This window comes from Terrapene carolina, unplaced genomic scaffold (assembly GCF_002925995.2).
Source record: "Terrapene carolina triunguis isolate 2854851 unplaced genomic scaffold, T_m_triunguis-2.0 Scaffold148, whole genome shotgun sequence".
Taxonomy (NCBI): Eukaryota; Metazoa; Chordata; order Testudines; family Emydidae; genus Terrapene; species Terrapene triunguis.
In genome coordinates, this window is record NW_020664499.1 from 5,410,377 (window position 1) to 5,432,200 (window position 21,824).

At 40.2% G+C, this 21,824-nt stretch overlaps 1 protein-coding gene across 1 annotated transcript in view; it reads right to left on the reverse strand.

The window, feature by feature from the left end:
• The window catches only part of LOC112106593 (leucine-rich melanocyte differentiation-associated protein), a 565,421-nt gene that overhangs the window by 40,793 nt on the left and 502,804 nt on the right, over window positions 1-21,824 (reverse strand). The window contains 2 exon segments of the mRNA XM_029912012.1: window positions 2,535-2,674; window positions 14,470-14,596. Of these exon segments, the coding sequence (XP_029767872.1) occupies window positions 2,535-2,674; window positions 14,470-14,596 (267 nt within the window).

Consider the following 21,824-nt stretch of genomic DNA (forward strand, 5'->3'; position numbering starts at 1 on the left):
AGTGTAGACATTCAGTGTAAGGCTGGAGCCTGGGATCTAGGCCTCTGAGAAGTAGGAAGGTCCCAGAGCTTGGGCTGCAGACTGAGTCCAAATATCCACACTGCAATTAAACAGCCGCTTAGCCCGAGTCAGCTGACAAGGGCCAGCCATAGATGTCTAATTGCTGTACAGACTATGGAGATGTGAACTATAGAATGATCTAATATGTTGTGCTCTAACTGCCCTGTGTAGACCCTGCTGGTGTGCACTGAAAGGTCACTAGTTCACATTTATGTAGTCCCATTTCAAACAGGACTACATTAACACAAACTAAGTACTTTTTAGTTCTCAGCTGCAGGGTTTACACAGGGTAGTTAAAGTGTGACACTTCCAAGCACTCTACAACTCATACCCCAGTAGTTAAATTACAGCACCATGCAGACAAGCCTAGTTTCTAAGATATAATGAATGCTTATGGGAAAGTACCAGGAAGTTTGCATTTCAGCTGCAGAGCTATATGTTATTTAACTACTGAGTAGGCTATTCACTTTAAAACTGGTTAATTAAAACTGTTTTTACAGATGCAAAAATGCCAAAAAAAAATCTGAAAGGAGGGGGGAAAAAAGCATCAGTGTTGCAGTTTTCAACAGATAGATAAATCCAGTCACTTCACATTTCTGACATAGTGGTTTGCCACAGTGTGACCTAAAACTACCTTGACCTCATAGAAATCAACATTTTGCACTGAAATGAAACAACAGACATGCTTGTTTTGATGTATGGCTGTGTGACATATTATAAATATTACATCACATAACCACAGAGATTGTCAATCAATAAGATTTTTTTTCAGACAGCACTAAATGAACCATGGGTTCTTGCCTCTGAATGGCTCCTTTAAGGTACTACTTTTGCTTAAATGATTAATAGCAGACATATTGTCAGAAAGTGTACTTAAAGTGAAAAACAGTAAACTGTAGAAATATCATTCATTTTTAAGCAATTCTCTAGTGAAAATGTCACATAAATTTACATAGAGACAGCACTATCAGGCTTTTTGTAAGCTGGGTATTAGGCATACCTTCCACTTCAGGGTGAAAGTGATGGGAAAATATTTTATAAAATCTAGGCCACGTTACTTAGTGGAAACCAAGATGCCATAGCTATGCTGAATTCAAAAGTAGGATTGTTAGAAGTTAACATCTTTAGGCTAAAGATGCACTAAAAACTTTTCTCAAAAGTTGGGAATACTGAATATAGAATGTTCATACTCAAGAGAGCTGTGCTACTGCCAACTCCAGAAGCAAAATTTCAACCAACTACAGTATAAGCAATAAGCCACTGCTTCCAATCCATGCACCTTCCAAACTAACCTCCTTCAGGTCTCCTATCCTTTCTACTGCGTGTGTTGAACTATACCTCCTACATAAGACTTTTGATCGTGTAAAGATACAAACAGCGTTTTCAATATCTTAGATAACATACTGAAGAAAAAGCTTAGTTTCTCACTTGACCATGCTTTTTGCCTCTTGTTTAACTCAAAGAAGGCCATTTTCAGTTAGCTAATGCGGAAAATGGCAGTACCCTTGGTCTGAAATCCAGTATCATATTTGACTGGGGCAAAGAAGCTCAGACAACATCAAATAGAATTTTATTATAATAACGTCTCACTGCCAGAGGGCAGCAGCTATGAAGAATGATGTCACTCAGCAAGCATTCCACAGAGTCTTAGATCTATAGTCAATCACCGTGATCACCAATGACAATTAATCTTTATATTACATTTTGTTCTTCAAAAAATAAACCTATTTGCATATAACTAATTCCCAGCTACATTTCTGTAGGGCTACACTCAAGAGGAGACACTTTACCAGGCTTCCACTTTCAAGTGGTTCTTGTTAATTGCCAAACTTCTGCTAATGAAAACACATTCAAATGTCACATGGATATTTTGCTTATTTTAAGACTCATGGTTTGACTCTACATACTGACTGCTCTGAGCAGAGAAGTGTGATATCTAAAGAGGAGCCTTCTCTGTATTCGTAATTGATTTATTTTGAAATATATTGAAAGAAGCAAGTCCTCAAAATTCCTTTTCAGGAAAAAAGAATGTAGATCTACGATAAGCTAATGATTTTAATCACCAGATTCAGCCACCCTTACTCACACAGTGAGTAGTGCCTGGCTCTGGGCTGGACTAAAGAGAGCACGTAAGCTCACAGTTAAGTTCATCTCTATTCAAGAAAGCACTTAAGAACATGTTTCACTTTAAGCATGTGCCTAACTACCATTGACTTCGGTGGGACTTAAAAAGCACATGCTTATGTGCTTTCCTGAACCAGGGCCCCCCGTCAGTAATTCCACTGAAATCAATGGGGTTATTCAAATACTAAGGCACTACACACTGCAGAATCTGGCCCAAAGGGAGCCATCTTTGTCTAACGAATATAGGAAGGTTTGTTATTTTGGGAACATGCTCTGGTTTTAGCCATCTGACTCCATCCAGCATTAAGAAATGGATGCATCTTATCATATTTGGGAGCTAAGATACTTACCTGTACCTCTGGTAGTCATCCTCATCCTTGTCCTTGCTGACCAGTTCATTTGGGCAAGCCATGTTTCCTAGTAAACTGAGGTATTCCAAGGAGGGAACCACATCAGCCAAGTGATCCAGCAAGTTTTCTAAATCTGTTATGTGTCAAAAATTGTGGGTTAAGGATTCAGTGACATTAATGTAAAAAGCATTTATAGTTGCACCACCACTGATTTAAAAATGCATTTCAACAACTGGCAATCAAATTTACTATGACCCTCAGGAAGATGTCACATTAATTGTTACAAAGGCAAATGGGGCTAAATTTAAGTCAGTTTTTCGGCACAGATTGAAAGAACTTGGCTGTTGTGTCATTCTTTTCTCCTTCTCTCTTTTCCATGTGGCTCGCTACAAAACATGAAAACTTTGACAAAATGATGGATACTGTGTGGTAAATGGTTAGCCATTTCTGGAGCCATTAAAGTTTTCCAACATGGAAACAAACAGTTACTTTCATAGCACATTCATCACTAATACATTCAGTCCACTGGAAAATGAATTAAAACAAAAAGGAGTCAAACCACAACAAACCACTTTCACTATAAGAATATAAATGCTTTGAGTGTCACAGCAATGCATTGATAATTATTCAATTAGTATACATGAATAAATGCTTCACTGAAAGCAACTTAAAAACCCCACTGTTACAACATGAGGTATACATCGTATACCAAGTGGAAATATACTCTGTAAACATCATCCAAATGGTTGTATAGTTGGGTGTTGATCAGGCTTTTCAAATTAAGTGTATTCCTCACTACATAAATATCATCACTTTGGATACCTTAAATTAATATAAAAATGAGATTTAAATATCCACTGCAACATGGGAAATGCAAGTTAGATTTAAGCAGCACAGCACACACATCAGATTGAACAGGTGCCGGGCTGTTGATTGAACGAAGAAAAAATATTCATTTTGTTAAGGAAAAATATAAAAGTCCTTAAAAGATTATATATAATCTTATCTCTTTCAATTATATACAAGGAAATGCTGATTCTCAGGAAAGAAGCTGCATGTACATATATATTATTTTTACTTTAAAAATTGACTGGCTTAGATAATAGTGATTATTCTAAAACTATTCAAGAGCAATTCAGTGTTCTCATCCACTCCTGCTACTATAAACCAACTCTTTTTCAAAATAATCCTCAGTTCACTTTTCTTGCTATTATTTATACTTGATTTATGGTTTTGTATGATCTTTATTATTTTTAGCTGATGGAATTTATTTTATTTCTTCACCTCAATGTCTTAGGGGCAGCAGCAATAGGCCCCGGAATGTCAAGAATGGCTTCATTGCTAAAAACTCTTCTTCTGTTGTAAACTTAATTTCCATTTTACTCTCATGTGTATAAAAGCTCATGCTGATCATTATCAATTAAGAATTTTTGTATGTTGATAGCCACCAACTCTATATTTCTATTTATGCTCTTTTCCATAAACTCTTATGTATCCTCAAATACTCTGCATAAGAATGGGGAAAGTAGCTACAGAGAGAAAATTAAGTAAGACGATGAAGGTATCACTTTGTATGGAGGATTATGTTAAAACTATCAAGGTAGATTCAGCAACCATTAAAAAAAAAGTGGAAAGATTCCAACTGATTTCAGGGAGTAGTGGATCAGACCCTTAGACAAAGTGCATTATTGTAATATTATTATTATAAAATCTATCTTTTTCTGCTACCCAAGCCTAACCAGGACATAGTGGTAACTTACTCTGACGACTCTGGACCCCTGATTCACAGATTATCCTTTTGGTGGAGATCATTCATGGCTCTCCCAGTCAGTACATAACTGACAGAAAGAAAGCAAATTTTGCTGAGGTGAAGTACTTTACGCTAGCATTGAAATTATAGAGTCATCAGACATTGCCAAGGGAAGATCACATGATTGTTGAATCTGGAAATAACCCTGATCCAGGTGCAATCCTGTTAATCATCTGTAGGACATCTCAAGCTACAAAGATGCTCCCTGAAAGAGGTGCTTTATCACCACAAAAGTTAATTATTTCCATTCTTTTTCCTTAATGGCAATCCCAAGAAGTTTGCTGTTAAAGATCTGACCTTTGATTACAGAAAATTCTTAGCATTGCACAGGTAGAAAAGATCTTCCTTTACAGAGTGAGTGGGCAGAATTTTCTGTCATCACTTCATTAGAAGGCTTGTGAAGCAGAAGTTATTTCATTTTTCAATCCTTATAGCTACTTAAAGAATGCTGAATCAGGTTGGGACAAAAGTGTTCACTATAAATACAGGGTCAGCCATGAAGATGTAGGGACCATATTTCCAAAAGTATTTAGGTGCCTAACAGTGCAGATAGGCACCTATAGCAGGATTTACAAAAGTGCCTCAACAGGTTAGTCACCTAACTTCTATTGAAAGTCAACAATAGTGACATGCCAACTTCATTTAGGCACTCTGGTAAATCCCACAAGATGTCCATCTGCACCTTTACGAATCTAAAAATATGGCCCCAAGTATCTAGATTAAATGTGAGCGCCAGACACTGATCTTTACTTTTAGATGAAGAAAAATGTAGGTCCCTACTCAGCAGAGAAGGAGAGCTAATAACCGATGACATCAAGAAAGCTGAGGTGTTTCATGCAAATTTTGCTTCTGTGTTCACTAAAAAAGGTTATCGTCACCAGATACTCAATACAATTAACATTAACAAGGGCGAAGAAACAGCCCAGAACAGGGAAAGAACAGCTTAAAGAATATTTAGATATGTTAGATGTATTCTAGTCATCGTGGCCTGATGAAATTCGTCCCAGTGTACTTAAGCAACTACCTGTAGCAATCTTGAAACCATTAGCATTTATTATCAAGAACTCATGGAGGACAGGTGAGATCCCAGAGGACTGGGGAAGGGCAAACATAGTACCTATCTTTAAAAAGGGAGGAGCTGGGGAATTATAAATGTCAGTGTAACTTCTATATTTGGAAAGATACTGGAACAAATTATGTAACAATTCATAAGAACCTAGAAATCTCAGTTGGGGGCTCAAGGTCCTACTATAATATAAATAATAATGAATTATCTTTCATCCAGAAGGATTCCAAACCACTTTTCAAACTCTGGGCCAAACCCTTGAATCTGAACTCCCAGCCAGTGCCTTGCTTGTTACACTGTGAAAGAAAAATTAGAGTTCATTTGCAGCCAGATACCATATCAAAGCCTGCAGAAGAAAATCCACCCTATTCCTTTGCTGCAGTCAACTAAGAGAATGATAGGGTGATAAGTAACAGCCAGCATGGCTTTGACAAGAACAAATGATGCCAAACAAACCTAATTGCCTTCTTTGAGAGAGTTACTGGCCCAGTGGATGGAAGCAGTAGACATGATATCTCGAGTTTAGTAAGGCTTTTGACACAGTATCAGATGACAGTTTCATGAGCAAACTAGGGTAATGTGGTCTAGATTCAATTATTATATAGTGGGTGCACAACTCGTTGAAAGACCACATTCAAAGAGTAGTTATCAATAGTTCGCTGTCAAACTGGGAAAGCGTATCTAGTGGGATCCCACAGAGGTTAGTCCTGGATCCAGTACTATTCAATATTTTCATTAATGACTTAGATAATGGAGTGGAAACTATGCTTACAAAATTTGTGGATGACACCAAGCTGGGAGGGGTTGCAAGTACCTTGGAGGACTGGATTAAAATTCAAAACAATCTTGACAAATTAGAGAATTGGTCAGAAATCAACAAGATGAAATTCACTAAAGATAAGTGCAAAGTACTTTAATTTAGAAGGAAAAAATCAAATGCACAACTACAAAATAGGGAATAGCCAGCTAGATAGTAGTACTGCTATAAAGAATTAGGGTTATAGTGGATCAAAACTGAATATGAGTCAACAATGTGATGCAGCTGCAAAAAAGGCTAATATCATTCTGGGGTATATTAACAGGAGTGTTGTATGTAACACATACAACGTAATTGTCACACTCCATTAAGCCCTGGTATGTCCAATTCTGGGCACCCCACTTTTGGAAAGATGTGGACAAATGGGATAGAGTCCAGAGGAGAGCAACAAAAATGATAAAAGATTTAGAAAACCTGACCTATGAGGAAAGGTTAAAAAAACCCTGGGCATGTGTAGTCTTGAGAAAAGATGACTGAGGGGGAACCTGATAAGTCTTCAAATATGTTATGGGCTGTTATAAAAAGGGCAGTGACAGGCTAGACAAACAGCTGCCAGGTATGGTCTAGGTTTATTTAGTCCTGCCTCAGGACAGGGTGTGGACTTGATGACCTCTCGAGATCTCTTCCAGCCATAACATTTCTATGATTTAGAGATTTTAGTTTTGCATGTAAACTTCTGGGCAAGCATGAAGGGAATCATACCCCAATTCAGTTGATAGCCAGTTTTATGTGAAGTCTCACCACATTCTTTATTGAGACATGCATTATTAGCAGTCTTTAATCTACCCTGTTGCAATGGAATGGATGATGGTATCCTATGGATTTTTTTATTTTATTTAAAATAGTAATGTATGTAGCACCACAAATTTTCATGGTGTTTTACAGAAACATGGAGTAAGACACATTCCCTAACCTAAGAAACCCCCCCGAAAAACTATTTATTTACAGAAAAGTGGATTTTTGGACAGTAACAAGCAACATATACTGGTAGCACTTCAAAAGAAATGTGTGGAAAACGATGGTAAAATTTGAAAGCCAGAATCATTTATGTTAGCAATTGAGACCAAGTCATTACTAAAATGATTATGCCTTAGTTCATTAATTGAACTTCTGCTCTCTAGGACTGTAACCATCGCACACACACCCATGAAAAATAGCTATGAGCCCATCACATGTACAGATTTCCCCCCGAACTAGGAGACCCATCCATCTACTGTCACAGATTATTCTTTGCAAAGTATGTTGAAGTCACGTAGGAGCTTTCTCGTGATTGAGTGCTTCCCTGAAATGAATCATAGCTCATGATGCCTCAGTGCACTGTTTCATTAATTGGCATATCATGCGCTCATTATAAAAGATCAACACTAGGCCACCAAAATAATGCATTAAAATATCTATAAGGCTGTGCTGAGAACAGTCAAAGTAAGCAGAGTCAGAAGTGGGAGTGAAAATCCATTCTCAGCTTCCCCATTGTGGTTTATTATTGCAGCCCAGAGGGTGTCATCATGGTGTGATCTGAACCAAAGAGCTGCAAAATCCTTCTATAGCACTTTAAGACCACAATTTTAGCTCTGCTCTCTGTGAAAAGTAAATCCACCATTAAATCCAAGGACACTATTAGAGAATATTTTTTTGAAGGGTAGACACGTTGGTGCTGGACTGATGGAGATTTTTTTTTTATTTTTATGTACATTTTGACTATTTAGATATTTGACTACCTACCATGTGCATGTGCGTAGCCTACAAATGTCAATACCACCGTCTCCATCACTTGAAATCTGTTTTTAAAATATCTCAACTATGTCAATTAAAGGGCCTCAGGAAGTATTCCCCAATCTCCTTATTCAGTAGTATCATCAATCATACCAATAGTTTATGTTGTTCCTAAGGACACTTACCAAAAAATAAATCCTCACCAAAAAAAATAATGAGCTATCTGTCCCTTTATTTTATTCAAATTGGTTAAAGATACCACAACTGTCAGTACACAGTAAATGTACAAACTTATACATGTGTATACCTCCCAATCCCAAAGAAATAGATAGAATAAACTTTTTAAAGTATGCCTAATGTGTGAGTGTGTGTGTATATACACAGACATGCTTAAAAAGTTTATTCTAGATCTACAGATATTCCTGGTTCCTGCAGTATTCCCCATTTTTAACTCAGAGAATATCACTAGAATGAGTAATGTCTCTAAACCTTTTAATGTCTGCTCATTGTGCATATATTGACATAGACAAAGTATGTGCATACACATTGTGTACCACCCATTGCATAAACACACACATGCACATGAATAGATTATTTTTTTTCTACTGATAAAAATCAACCACCACATTTCAACAGCAGAATATTGGCCATACAATTGTTCACAAGAAGTGGTGGTGAAGCAATTCCAATGGAGGTTGCATGCATTGTTAGACTGATGTCACCTTTTACAAGCTAGGCACACCCAAAAATATCTTCTTCTTATCTCCCTTTCACCATACTAACAATACTGTATTGTCTGCTGTGAAACAATCAAAGATACTTATATTCTTTTCCACCTAACTTGACTATCTAATATCTTCTGGTGCACATCACCATAGTATCTAAGCACTCTCATATTCAACAGGAGCAAGAAAAAGTCCAATAAAGTGGACAAGACTTCACTCCTCCTTAAAGGTTGCTGGGTCAGTAGTGTATATGTGTGCATGCGTCAGAGAGAGTTCACTTCTCTTCCCTCTCCTTTCTTTTTTCTTAGTAGTTGTTACTGTAAGAGCGACTGTAAGAGTTGGATTAAAGAGTTCTGAAAGTGGCCAGGTTTGTGGTCACTTTCAACTCCTCTGGAAAGGAGTTGCACGGTATTTAAGACAGCTGCCAAGAAAGCTTGGCCTCTCAAGTTTTAACTTGGAGACCAACAGCTTAATTCCCTATAGAACATAACCAGTGAGGGACGTTGCAATCAGAGAACAAGAGGCATACTTTTAGTTAGCTTGGTCTATTAAAGGAGGACCTCAGATATCCTGATTTTCCCCTTAGAATTACAGAAATGTAGGACTGAAAGGGACCTTAATAGGTCATATAGTCCACTCAAGGAAGGACTAAGTAATAACTAGCCCATTCCTGACAGGTGTTTCTCTAACCTGTTCTTAAAAACCTTCAATGATGTAAATTCCACAACCTACCTAGGCAATTTATTCCAGTGTTTAACCACCCTGACAGTTAGGAAGTTCTTCCCAACGTCCAACCTAAACCATTCTTGCTACAGTTTGAGTCCTTTGCTTCTTGTTTTATCCTCAGAGATTAAGGAGAACAATTTTTCTCCCTCCTCTTTGTAATAACCTTTTATGTACTTGAAAACTGTTATGTCCCCTCTCAGTCTTCTCTTTCCCAGATTAAACAAACTCAATTTTTTTCAATCTTCCCTCATAGGATGTTTTCTAGATCTTTAATTACTTATTCAGTCGATCCCTATCATGGCATCACCCTTGTTTTTTACCCCTTTTATCCTTACCCAGAGACTTTCAACAAGTCCTCCTCCTATTTCCATCTCAACCTCAGTGCAAGTGTACACATCTTTGTATACAGACATCTAAGATACTGATTTGATATCTCCTCTATGTTCCCTCTTTTGTCCCTGATATAATTGCCCATGGTCTCCCCAGATTTTGACCCTTCTCCCAGGTCTCCATGTTTTTGAATTAACTGTGGGCTTTTGTCTCCTGCCCCCATAGAACCTAGTTTAAAGCCCATCTTGCTAGGTTAGCCAACCTTTATCCAAAGCTATCTTCCCCTTCCTCAATAGATGGATGCCATCTCTGCCAGCAGTCCTCCTTCCCAGAACAGTCCTCCTTCCCCTGTGGTCAAGGAAGCTGGGTATTGCCTCCTGGCAATACCATCGGCAAATTCATGCATTCCCCTCCAAGATGCATTTTTCTCTGCCTGGGCTCCTACCCTTGACCAGAAGGCTCAAAGAGACCACCACCTGCTCCATCACCCTTACTCCCAGAACCCTGTAGTCACTTCTAATCTGCTGAGGGTCATACCTTGCAGTATCATTAATGCCCACATGGATGAGTAGCATGGGGTAGTAGTGAGAAGCCTGGATGATCCTTGACACTCCTTCTATAATGTCTTGATACAGGCTCCTGGCAGGCAACACTCCATTCAAGATGCTAATCAGGATGACAGATGGCTGCCTCCGTCCTCCTGAGAGGGAGTCACTGACCACCACTACCCTACATTTCCTCTTGGGAGTGGTGACCACGATTCTCCCAGCCTTTGAAGTACAGAGCTTCTCCTTCTCCATCTTTGGGGGCAATTCCTCATCCCTTGTTTCCAGGGCAGCATAATTGTTCTTCATCAATATGGTGGGTGGGTTGGGAGCAGGGAGGGAGCATTGCCTGCTGCCTGCTACCAGAAATAACCAGCAGCCAGGGTCCTCCCTGTGACCGAGCTGTATCCTCCTCCCCCGGTGGTGTGGCAGCAGTCCTCTCTAGCTGGAGAGCTTCCTCAGCCTTGGAGATCGCCATATGAATACCCATATTCTATGGCAAGCCAATGTAGTAAATGGGGCACCATTGTGTTATGCTTTTGGTAGCTGGTGTGATTCAGGAGATGGGCTGCTGTATTGTGAATCATTTGGAGCTCCCACATTTTAAGGTCAGTGCAGTAATTCCTAATACAATGAGCTGCAGTAATCCAGCCTGGACATTATGAAGACCAGATCTTGGTCTGATAGTATTCTCTGCTCTTGCCAAGAGCAGCTGAAGGAAGGTATATTTGGCAGCTGCACCGATTTCTCTTTTCCCTCATAGCTTCCAGTCTGTCTTGCTCGAGCTTTGCTTCACCCATTTACCTTCCATCCACCTGCTTATCTTGGCCAGGCAACAGTGCTACCAGAGACTGAAATGAGCAAGATGTAGAGCTACACATTATTTACATTTGAGAATGTGATTGCTTCAATTTGATGATGATCAGAAGAGATTCAGGAGAGATTCCACAGGTGAATGGTGTGGTACCAACAGGGATGTTAGCCTCTGAAAGAGAGGCGGTGGGTATGTCTACACTGAAGCTGGGAGCATGCTTCCGAACACGGGTAGACAGACGGGTGCTAGCTCCACTTGAGCTAGTGGGCTAAAACCAGCAGTGTAGCAGGGGTGGCAGCTCAAGCTAGCTGCTGAAGTACAAACCCACCAGGACCCCCTGCAGTATGTACTCAGGTGGCTAGCCTGAGCCGCTGCCCTTGCTACCCCTCACTACACTGCTATTTGTAGTGCACTAGCTCGAGCAGAGCTATCACGTGTCTGCCTAGGCCCCCTGGGAAGTAGACTCCCAGCTGCAGTGTAGGCATACCCTACGTGCAGTGTGAAAGGACCTCAGCCAACTGACTGCTTTCCACTAGCTCCTGCTAGGTATTCGAGGTGGGATAACCACAGAAATATCTAGTAATATGCAAGTAGATATCCTCCCTGTCGGGGTGCAATATGACGTCATCCATCAGCACAAATGCTGCCATTTCGGTCCATCTTCTAACCTCAAGCCTGACTGGCAGAGGTACAGAATCTTGGCAACAGACAAGGTGCAGCTGAAAATGGTTCTTTGCTAGTGTTGTACATAATTTGATGAAGATAGAGGGTTGCGTACAGGCAGTAGGTTGATAGGCCCAGGGATAGATTCCTTAGTACTGACCAAACTTACTGCATACTTTGGGAGCGAGTGATCTTCCAAAGTGGTATTTATGCATCTCTGTGTAGGTAGATTCCCAGATGTTTTTCTCAGATATGAAGGGCATAGGTCTGAGCTAAGCTTTCTTGTAGTATTTCAAGAGTCTCTTGTTGTGAGCATGAGACAAAGACTGGAAAAGGAGAGGGATGTTTCTAATCCTGGGCTCAATATAAATTCCTTTTGCCTGGAGAGCATACCCTGAATCCAGGTGATCCTTCTTGTCAAATAGGGTGACCATTCTTCATGACATGCAATGCCGCCTTCTTCCAGGGTAGTGTGAAGTTAATCAGAATGGATACAGCAGTTCATTATCCTGAAGAGTTCAGAGAGCCATGACTTAATGGCTGCTAAAGTGCTCTAATCACTGCTCGGGAACAGGACTAGGAATTTTTAGGCTTCAAGTCTACCTGCTTCTTCCACAGATTTTCACCATTAAGCATTTAATTTCCTTCCCTTCTACTCCATGCACCATAGGTCATCTCAGAAATAAAATGGATTGTGAATATTTCCCTTTTGGAAGGATAGAACAATTCCTGTTTTATTCTAGATGGTTCCTCCCCCTGTTGTCATGTCCTTTTCCACAGTGCTACTGCACTCTGGCTTCTAACATCACTACAGTCCACTATAAACTGATCCCCTATGATACACATTTCATTATGCTATTAAATATCCATGGCCCCTTGCAAATAGCCAAGTAAAGGATGTACCAGTTGATGTGCTGCAAGAGGCTCACATGAACCCTCATTCTTCAAATGTGCCATCCAAACTGAAGAGAAGATTATGGTAGGTCTCCTTCCTCTCTGCCAAAGATCACCTATCTATAGAACTCAAAAATACTTCTGAAGAGCAATTTTTCCCCTTCTCTGCAAGTTCAACACCCTCCCCCCCCCCAGCTCCCCGCCTTGACTGTACTAACAAATTTTGTGTACATCCATTGTTAAATTATTGGCTACACACTACAGGAATGTACACTGGTATATTTAATTCATTATCCCACAGAACAGCTGAGTTTTCAGAGATACACCCGGAGAACTAGCCTTCATAATTTTAAAACTGCATTTTAAAAAACTGCTGCATGGACCAAACCCTGCTCACCTTACTCACAATTACCTTGAGGGACTGTTCACTGGACAAAGGCAAGCAGGATTTGGTGCTATATAGTGAACATCATTGTAATTCTAACAGAACCTCTTTAAATTGCACTAAAGATATTTCCTTCTCTGATTCTGTTCATTTCGTCTTGATTCAGAGAGTGTCCTCTACTTGGCAACAGGGGAATGCAGCACTACACACACACACTGATCTGGCAACCCACACTATATGCCCCATGCTGGGGGAATGCTTCATCAGATTTTGTACCAGGGGGAAGGATCAGCAAGAATTTTTTTGTTTGTGCTGTGTCGTAGTGTGCTTGATCAAGGTTTTACTGTAAAGGCAAATAATAAAAAAAAATAGTTGTCTATATCCAACCCTCAGAACCTTGCCATTAACCAGAAACCCAACCAAATTAAACTAGTACAGAGGTGATCTTTGGAACACAGAGGGCTGCACTGGCAAGTTAATCAGACCCCAAGATTACACCTAATTTTGCTCATATGTTTTCAATATTTTAAATTTAAAAAGTCAAAGATAAATGTGTGCAACTCTAATATTTGCAGCTACTTTTTATGCACTACAATAGATGACTATAAATTGCTTTTCTGTTTGCATTTACTGTAATAAATGCTTGAGCAGCTTTGTCCTTATACTGCCATTACAAGGAAGGGGCCTCCATGGTCTGTGCTTCAGGACTCAGCAGGCTTCATTTGACTTCAGGCCACAGTTTGATCACCCCTAACTTTGGTGAATATAGGTGTGTGTGCGTGTGCACGTGTAAACACATGCACTAAAATATTGCTTCTAATGGCACTTAGCACATGCTTAAGTGCTTTGCTGGTTACTGATGGACTTAAGCACATTCTTAAATGTCGTATTGAATTGGACCCAGGTTTAGATTGCCTTCATCTTTTGGAGTTTTTTGGGTAGCTAATGGGAAAGTCATAAATTCAGTGACTGACTCGGAACTGCATGTGCGCAGCAGCTACCAAACTGTTCATATTGACCAACTGCATTAACAGATCACTACATCCGAGGAGGTTTTTTTGTTTTAAAAAGAGGTATCCAAAGTACTAAAAGTTTATGCTATTTCACTGCACACTCTATTCCACTAGAGGTCAGCCTGCAACAAAACCCCAAGCAAACATGGGAGCTGCTGCACACTGCCAGCATTGACATTATTTTCTTTCTCTATTTTATCTATTAAAAAAGATTCCTTCAGAGCCATAACTTAGATCTCACTCTAAAATGGAGCAACAGGAAGATATAATGGTGCATTTCATTTATGAATGACCTATAATAAATTACTGTGAAGTATTCCAGGTGCCAAGAGAGAGGCTGCTTTGTCTGCACATGAACTATATTTCACATACTTTAATTTGGCTGACACATAAAACTCATTTGACATTTTGCAGGTATTTCTTTGAAAGGATATTTGGTTCTTGTTGAGCGTTAAGGTATGGAGGTGAGGTAACCTGGGTAACCGAAGGTCATTTCCGAGGAGATTGTTGTCCAAGATCAACTCTTCCAGGCAACTGAATGTTTTTAGTCCTTCTAGTGACCTGCAAACGACAAAGACAACAGGAAAAATGATACTCCATTAAATCAGAGAAGCCATTATGAGCTGAAATAAATATTTTAACCTTCCCTTTCAAGAGAGGGAACAGTTTTGGTTTGGCCCTGTCAGGAGAGTGAATGACAAGAATTAGTGGCAAGGGGAATGCTGGCACGGCAACACATCCTTCACATGCTGGCAGGATGAAGGATGGGGGTCACTTAGTGAGTAGCCAGGATCCAAAACAAAAGGCTTCAGATATGGGGCCTGCAGGATGAATTTGTCAATGTCTTGTGCCTTCAGGCACCCAGCCTCGCCTGACCCTAACCTCCATTCCCAAGATAAATAACTCTGTCACAGTTCACCTTCATTCCCTGGACACAAATTTAAGTTGTCATCCATCATTTCTGCCAAGAAATATCATACCCCAATAACAATAATAAATACAACTTCAAGTATCATTTCTTAGCAGTTACCCTACATGCAATTATAGGAAAAGCTGAGGGGATTTTTCTTCTTTTTTATTAACTGCTTAATTTGCTACTGCTTGCGTCTCTGCGACCAACATAAAATGCTTCATATCTGCAGAGTTGCTCCAGACACAGAAGCCATATGCTTTGATTTTAAAACCTACTGCCCCAACCCAGGGTTCAAACTGTAGAAAGTAATTTTAAAAAGAAGAACTTTACAGCATAAAAATGCAAATGCCAGGTATCTGTGGGAAACCATCACCCAGTTAGGAAAGTAGAGTAAGATATCGACGAGCTAGCTTCCCTGCTCTGCTAGGGCACTTATTCCAAAATTAACTCTTAATTTCATAGGCTTGCACATTCCTGAGGGGGGTGAGGGTAGGGGAGAAAAACCCACATTAATCAAGAGAGAAAGCAGGTTATATGGTGCAAATGAACAGCCTCACATTCACAGCTCATTCACCTACCAGACACCTAGAGAGATGCTGAGATTGCATGACTTGACAGCTGATCTACTATGCCGACCAGTGGGAAGATCATCACTGTATCTCCTGGCTGTTTTATAAAATGTGATGAATAAGGGAGATGCAGTCTACACTATTTATTCATTTTCTAATGACATTTATACCAGGGGGATTTCCTCCGTTCCACTCCCCACCTCTTTCTTTGTTTCTTTTCGTAAAGATCCATTTAAAAAAATAAGGTAAGCCTCTTATAGAGAGATATGGAACATGTCACTAATGGAGGAAAATGCAGCAGTTAATATGAAATGTGATTTTTTAATTGCATGGATTAATTTAATGTCCACCAAGTCAACAAAAACCCAGACGTTGTTTTTGCAGATCCATCACTGCCTCCCCCATTGCCATTATGAAGCATAGTTAGAGGGTGCAAATTGAAAATTCCTATGTGGGAAGTCAAACCTGCAACCTTCAAACTAAAGTTTAAGGGCACTGTCTACTCAGTTATAAATATTCAAAAGTAAAAATCAGCACTCAAGTACTTAAACAGCACCTTCAGTCTAAGGATCTCACAGCACTTCAAACACTTACACTGCATTATCTGAGGGAAGTATAGTTAAGTATCATTAACCCCATTGTACTTATGGGCAACTGAGGTACACAGAGGTTAAATGAATTTGCCCAAAGCAAGTCATTGGCCAGGTCTACACTACAACCGCTTGCTGGAATAGCTATGCCAGTCAGGGGTGTGATCTCTGGCCCACATAGCTGTGTCAGCAAAGGCCCCCAGTGTAGACGTACAGCTTATTTTATTTGTTTATGGTTTGGGGGTTTGTGGGGGAGGGAGCAGGGAGGCAGCTGGAATAAGCTATCCTGGCAAAAGCAGTTTTTCTATCAGAAGCTGCATGCACACTAGGAGCATTTTTTTGGTATAGTTAGGGTGACCAGATGTCCCGATTTTATAGGGACAATCCCGATATTTGGGGCTCTCTCTTATATAGGGGTCTATTACCCCCCAATCTCAGTCTCAATTTTTCATACTTGCTGTCTGGTCAGCCTAGGTATAGTGTACTGGTATAGCTATACCAGCAAAGCTCTCCGTACAAGCCCTCTGCCAGGATCAGGATTAGAACCCAGGTCTGCACCAATGCTTCTGCACAAGTACCGGTGAAAGAAAAGCAATCTAGAGGAAGTAGGAGCTAATTTATTATGCTGTTATGATTTTTAATTTGTTTATTTGACAAACCTAGTTTAGAAAATTCCTCTTAAACACTCTTTATTATGTAAATAGTTAACAGTGGAGTATATCCAACCCTCACTTTTTAATATAAGGCTTCTGCTTGCCAAAAGGAGTTCAAAATAGACCACTACCCTGTCAGCACCACAGAGCCTTATGGGACACTAATAGATCCTATGTGAATAAACATTGCTTGGGTTCTGGTCAGTGTCAGCATCAAAATACACATTGTTCCTGAGTTATGTTATGCAAATATAATGCCCTTATCATGAGAATCAGCAAATGGTTGGCAACTGGCAAGGAGAAGAAAGCATACATCCAAAACTGCTGCAGGGGAGGCATAAAACAAAATGACAAGCCATGAAGTGGGACAAAGGCCCTGAAACACTAGAGGGAGTTGCCTATTGAAACGGCCTTTCTTTCTAAATCTTAGGCTGAGTACAATGGTACTAGCTTCATAGATGAGTAGAGAAAATTGTGTGTAAATCCCCTTACACCTGTCTGGTTTTGATAATTTTTGCCATGTAATGTTATTAACTGCTCAGTTAAAAAGGAGCCGTGTTACACAGGGGGTTGCTTATTAATTGTTGTTTTTATGTCATCAGCATGGTGTGCACTTGGTGATTTAATCAGCTAAATTCAGAGCCTAGGGACAGGGCAGAGATTGCTACAGTGCAGAGAGGGTGTAGACAATTAACATAAATTTACATCCATGTTATTTTGCTATTCACAGAATTGTCAGCTTCCCCCCCTCCTACTCCCACTAAAGAATCAAAAAAGAAATTCATTTGAAAGTTGTTGAGGAAACAATGAAGAAATTTTGTTTGCTATCATGAGTGATATAAGTTATCAAATCTATATAAAAGTGCAAGTGTATCCTCATCATAATATATAAGGGGAATGTCATCTAGTAGTTATATCCTGGGACTGAAAAGCATAAGCTGTAAGTATGAGTCGATTTGCTACTTGAACTTCAGCAAGTCACATAACCTCTGGGTGCTGTGGTTTGTCATCTGTGGAGTGGGAATAAAACCTGCCTACCTGATACAGGTGTGAGGCCAAATAGACGTTTGGAAAATGTTTTGAGAGCCTCAGGTGACAGGTGCCATAAAAGTACAACATAAAATATTACCCTTTCAATGAAGTGCTTGAAGGAACACATTATTGTATTCAAAATATTTTATTATTAACATACCCAAAAGTGAAAGGGTGAAAGAGACAGCAAAAGCAGCAGTTATATCACTGTGAGAAGAATGGTAAACAAACAACAACAAAACCTAGACAGACAGAGAAAGCTGGAGGAATTTTCTGAGAAACAGCAACATCTTAAAATGAAATCTCGGATGCTTCCTCATAGTTCATAGCAGGGGAGCAACTCCCATCTTGGTCAATTAACAGACACAGCCTCACCACCACAATAGAACCAGGACATAAGGGGTAGTGGCAGCTAGCTCTTTTCCCTAGTTGGTTTAGAAAGATAATAAGCATCACTGAAGTGTATTGCAGGTTGCTTTTTCCCTGTTCTAATGACATGAAAGCTGCCCATTATCTCACCCACAGGTACCATCTCAGTTACCTCATTGCAGGGCTCACACTCCACTCCCAGAGGAGAGCAAGTGCTGCCAAGAGATTTCCATTGCAATTTCCAAAGTCACATCAAAATGACAAAACATCACAATGTATTCAGCTCTGCCTGATCTGTACAGAAAGAACTTTAAGTTTCCACTGTAATTAACCCTATCCTCGTTAAGATAATTATGATCAAGCTCCCTGTCACAGCTAATATCACAGCATCATTGCCTATGGCTCATGCTTTGCCCTCATTAGCTTACAAAAACAGTGCGCTAAACAGGCAACTGACTCCTTCTGCAAAATGACTTAAGATGTTCTGTAACCAGACAGTAAATAATCCTTTAGAATACAAAGGTCTCAGCAATGTCCTTTTATCCAAGTCCTTCAGCTAATCAGTCTGATTTCTCCCAGCTCACTTTTCCATAATTCATTCATGATTTCCAGCAAAGTTTTAATCATAAAGGAATGTCACTGTAGAGATTTTTCTGTGCATGGGCACAGTAATTGTCGACTATGCTATTTTATACAGTCCCTCTGGCTTGATGTGGAAATGGATTTGGTTACACTGAAACTAAATAGCAGCTCCTCTTATTGGTAATATTTGGCTGTGCATTCACAGGATTTTGAGAGAGAGAAAAGCAATGTTATCTCATCAAAGAATGGCCAAACCTCCATATTATGCAGTTGTCCTTGTCCTGAAATAACAGTATGCTCAGAAGTATATTTAAAAGAGAACATGCTGCCCTCTCTCTCTTAATAAGACAGCTGACTCATTCCTAATTACTTTTTTTTCTGGTTTAACAGGAAAAAGAGAGGGCAGTTAACCATATGTAAATAAGAGAGTTTGGCTTTCCCCTTAAAATTGATTTGGGCTCTGGTGACAACAGATAGCCATTACCAGAAGTTAAAAACAGAGCTGTTACGAGAGGAGAGCTTGTTTAAATCTCTCACTCCTTGCCTTTCTAAATTTCTTAGCAGATTAAAAAAAAAAAAGCAGCAGCACACACTGAGGCACTAATCATAACTTCAGTATTTAAATTAAAGAAAACAAGACTGATTTGCGCTTCTATAGCACCAACTGTCCAAGGATCTTAAGGCATTTTTACAAATGTTAATGTATTAAGCGTCACAAAACTGCTTTGAGCAAAGAATCGCCATTACACAGAGGGTAAAACTAAGGAAGAGTGCGCGATTAAGGGACTAGCCCCAGTTGACACCCAACAATTCTCTAGGAGAGAAGGGAACAGAACCCAGGTTTCCCAACTTCCAGTCCCGCACTTTAACTACCACAACAAGAGAGATCCATAATATAAATGGAGACATTTCTAACTTGATATACCAAGTTCACATGGGGGGTTCAGCAAAACTTGCTCTGAGTTTCAGTTCCCCCTATTCTGACTCCACATTAAGTCTCACTTTCAGTTCCAATGAACCTGAAAACCTGAAGCAAAACTCAACCAAAACAATAAGTCCATTCCCAGCACTTGTGGGACAAGAAGGGGTTTGCATGAAACTTTTAGCCAGGTTTACAAAGCTGGGCTGAGTTCCACATTCAGAATGATACCACAAACCAGATGCGGTTGCCTGATTTTCAGGTTTTATTCTGGACTTTTTTCTCAACTACAACTACAATTTAAGAAAAATCCAACTAACAAAGATGACTCTGGGTTCAGTTCTAATGCCAAGCAGCTTCCCTCTCTTCATTCAAATCCCTCTTTAAATCACATCAGTGTCAGCTAAGCTTCGTGTGTTGTTGTGGACCCATTAATGATGAAAATCAAACCTACAAAATCTAAAAATAACCTACCCCACTATAATTCATAGCAGACTGTATGTTGTTCTCTCTCAGGCCAGATTTGCACTTTAAATGTTTGGTACTATATTAATGTTGGTTAGGCGTGAGATTGATTTTTTAAAAACTTTTTTATACCAGCAAAAGGCCCTAGCGTAGATACAGTTATACTGGCAGAAGAGTGCTTTTGCTGGTATAGCTTATTTTATTTGGGGACATGGCATAAACTATACAGCCAATATAAACCATGTCTACACGAGGAGTGTTTACCAATATAGCTATCTTTGTATAGCTATACCAGCAATCCTTTTCTAGTGTAGGTTAGGCGTCAGTGTAAACTGTAATCCCCAAAGAACAGGGGCCGGGTCCTTGTGGTCCATACACAGTGGTGGCACATCAATAATAAATGCCATCTTCTCGCCAAGATCTCTGGGGCTGTTTGCACGGAGGCTGCTCCCGAAGACTGCAACATGCATCACTCCACTTGAGGCAGTATGGTATCTGGATGGAACTGTTTCCAGATTCCTCCCACTGGACCAAAACTGAAACCAGGCCTTCTAATGAGTGGTGGAGAAAGGAGGAAGTGAAGGGGGAGGATTGGCAGTGACCACTAAATAACCCTCCTCCTAAAGAGAGTCTTCATGAGATTAGATTTACATACTACTTGTTTGTGATACTAACATACAAAAATCACAGGAAAAATTGGAATTGACCCTTCATCCCAAACTGGTTGCCCAATGTATCCGAGAAGCTGTTTCCCTTACTGCACACACTCTTAGACACACAATGAATGGATAATCTGTCCTTACTCGCCTGCTTTGCTCAGAAACTACAAGGCGATGTGTGTATGTGTGTGACATTAGGTCCCACACATACAGCAATGACAGGCCCTACAAGACAAGTTAAGGAATAAAGCTGTACAAGAATCAGTTGTTTTACAGGCTGGGTTCTTGAAAACACGTTCTCTCTAGTTTACTTAGTTTTACAACCCTAAATTTTGCTCTGTGCTTAGAGTATGCAGTACTATCAATCCCAAGTGCCCAAAAACAATGATTCAGGCCTCCAAGAAATCAAGAATAGCTTAAAAATCATGAGATTAAAAAAAAAAAAAAATCTCAGTCTTCTGGTTTTTGAGCCCGTAGGTGCATTTGGGTCATGTTTTCAAACTTCTCTGTACAACCATTTAGACTAAAAGCTTACTTTTTCGTATAGAAAAAAACTGAGATTTTTGTATCACCTCACTCCTGGAGTTGCAGCTTTGAGTAAAACTCCAAAGATTGAAGGATATTAAGGTCCCCATTCTTAGGAATGCTGCTGCTGTGATGTGCACAGTGATCCACAGTGACTTCCCCTGAGTTGTTTGTTACAAATGGCCTTTGATAAAGTATGAAGGAGTGCAGTAGTCTGTTGCCTAGTGCAGTGGTTCTCAAAGCCGGTCCGCCGCTTGTTCAGGGAAAGCCCCTGGCGGGCCAGGCCGGTTTGTTTACATGCCGCGTCCGCAGGTTCGGCCGAATGCAGCTCCCACTGGCCGCGGTTTGCTGCTCCAGGCCAATGAGGGCTGCAGGAAGTGGCGTGGGCAGAGGGATGTGCTGGCCGCCGCTTCCCACAGCCCCCATTAGCCTGGAGCGGTGAACCATGGCCAGTGGGAGCCGCAATCGGCCGAACCTGCAGACGCAGCAGGTAAACAAACCGGCCCGGCCCAC